The sequence below is a fragment of the Spermophilus citellus genome, assembly GCF_964194105.1.
Source record: "Spermophilus citellus genome assembly, chromosome: 9".
NCBI classification, from domain to species: Eukaryota; Metazoa; Chordata; class Mammalia; order Rodentia; family Sciuridae; genus Spermophilus; species Spermophilus citellus.
In genome coordinates, this window is record NC_138191.1 from 83,461,026 (window position 1) to 83,463,301 (window position 2,276).

At 49.3% G+C, this 2,276-nt stretch overlaps 1 protein-coding gene across 1 annotated transcript; it reads left to right on the top strand.

The window, feature by feature from the left end:
* Nucleotides 1-1,137: 1,137 nt before the first annotated feature.
* Nucleotides 1,138-2,002, top strand: DIRAS3 (DIRAS family GTPase 3; the record flags this gene model as incomplete). The annotated part of the gene is made up of 1 exon (XM_081306682.1): nucleotides 1,138-2,002. One exon carries the CDS (start codon nucleotides 1,138-1,140, stop codon nucleotides 1,813-1,815), a length of 678 nt encoding a protein of 225 aa, XP_081162808.1. The 3' UTR covers nucleotides 1,816-2,002.
* Between the last annotated feature and the right edge of the window lie 274 nt (nucleotides 2,003-2,276).

Consider the following 2,276-nt stretch of genomic DNA (forward strand, 5'->3'; position numbering starts at 1 on the left):
AGCAAATTTGTCTCTAGCTTGCTTGGTCGGAACCTTGGGGGAGAGGTAAAGTATTTTCCGCCTTTTTCCTTTTTTTTTTTTTTTTTTGCGGGGCTTTTGCGGGGGGGACTCGGAGGTAAAGTGTTTCGGGCAAACCAGCCTGGGTTGTTGCTGGGTAGTAATCAGTTGGCGAGTTGTCTCGGGAGTGGGCACAATCCGTAGATGTCCTTTGTAACGATTGGGAATGTACCAAACTGGGCTTTCAGACCTCTGCGAGCTCCCAAGGTCCCGGTCGACCCCTTTCAGCCCTCCTACCGACCGTACCCTGGATGGCGCATCTTGACTGGACTGATTGGTGTCACTCATATTTGGCAATGAGAAACTAGCAATTTTTAAAACAGAAGAAAGGTTTGATAAATAAGTATGCTGGCGCGTTTACCAAAGACTTAACAAGTGTTCATTGTTACAGACTCTAGTGAGAGTGGCGTAGTGTAGTGGGAGAGAGAATTAAAATGGGTGTGAGAGCGTGTGGCCGGCCACCGGAAAAGTAAGGCGTCATGCGTTTTCTCTGACCCGTGAGTACGGCGCACTGGGGTCTACCTGACCTCGCGGTGTGTGCGCGCCTCTCCAGGTACCTCGCTGGACTCTGCGCACTTCACTTTGCAGTGGTCTGAATGCTAGCGGTCACCTGCATATTTCACGGCTGTCTCAGCTCCACCTACAGTCGAGGAATTGAGGTTTGAGTGTTTCTCCAAAAGCTACGGTAAGGATTAAGTAAAACAATTTAAGGAGAAAACAAAAGCTAGATCTTTGCACTTTAGGTGCAAAATAGGTCCGCTATATATTCCTTGCAGGTCCGACAGCCCACACCAACCCAAGTCCCCCGTTTATAATGTGTTTGTTTACCCCCCCCCCCAAACAGGACTGAGAATTTTCTTCCTGCAGTGAGCACTTCTGAGTGCAAAACGGCAGAGTGAACCTTCCCCAGGGTCCCAGTGGAGCAGCTGATTAGACTTTCTGACACTCATCTATCTCTCTCTCTCTCTCTCTCTCTCTCTCTCTCTCTCTCTCCCCCCTCGCTCCCCCCCTCCACTTCTCTCTTCCCCACCCTCCCCTGCCCCTTCATAGGCTTCTCCCACCAGCGGCTAAGTTGCAACAATGGGCAATTCCTGCTTTGGCTTCAAGGAACGTGTGCTGCAGCGCCTGCAGCTTCTGCCCGCCCTGCTGATAATTCGCATCTTTCTGCCACACCGAAAGGTCAAAGATTTCCGTGTGGTGGTAGTCGGCTCTGCTGGAGTGGGCAAGAGCACCTTGGTACAGAGGTGGGTGCGCGGCACCTTTCGCGATTCATATTTGCCGACGATTGAAGATACCTATCGCCAGCTAGTGGGCGGCCAGCGCCGCATGGGCGTGCTGCAAATCACCGATGCCACCGGCGGCCAGCGCTATCCTGGTCTGAAGCGCATGGCCATTGCCAGGGGCCATGCCTTTATCTTGGTCTACTCAGTCACCAGGAAGGAAACCCTCGAGGAGTTGAAGCCCTTCTATGAGCTGATCCGCGAGATCAAAGGAAGCAACCTGCATAAGTTCCCTATTGTGCTGGTGGGCAACAGAAATGATGAAAGCCCCAGAGAGCTGGCCCTGGCGGATGGTGCTGCCTGCGCGCAGGAGTGGAATTGCGCCTTCATGGAGACCTCGGCCAAGGAAGACATCAATGTCCAAGAGCTGTTCCGCATGCTTCTGTACCACAACAACAAGCCCACTACCTGCCTGGAGAAGAAATCCCGAATGACCCGGGCCATCGAGAAGATGCTTGACAAGTACATGGTCATGTGAGCCCCGACCTCCGCAGCCTAACCTTCTTATCCTGTAGTGTGCAGAAAACATGGACTAATCCCAGTGTAATGTGTCCCATGTGCATCATTGATTTCTGTGCTGTGACCTGGACTGTAACAACTAGACATCAATAAATGTACACAAGTTGATAACTTTTATTTTTCCCAGGCAAGAGAATTCAATTATGAAAGCATTGGTACTTGAGCAGGAGGAGGGAAAAATAAAAAGAAGCACCACTTATTAAAATTAAGACTGTAACTGTTGTAACTGTTATTGTGTATTATTTGTAAACATTCCAAGTCCCGTAAATGCCTAATCATATCTTTCCATTGTGTATATAATCATTAAGAAATGTGTTTTGCAACAAAAGCCTTGGCAAATTGCTGTGAGTCTGGATATACTGAACATGAAAAAATGAACATTCTGTAGTTGAACATTGAGACTGGGAACAGAGAAAATTG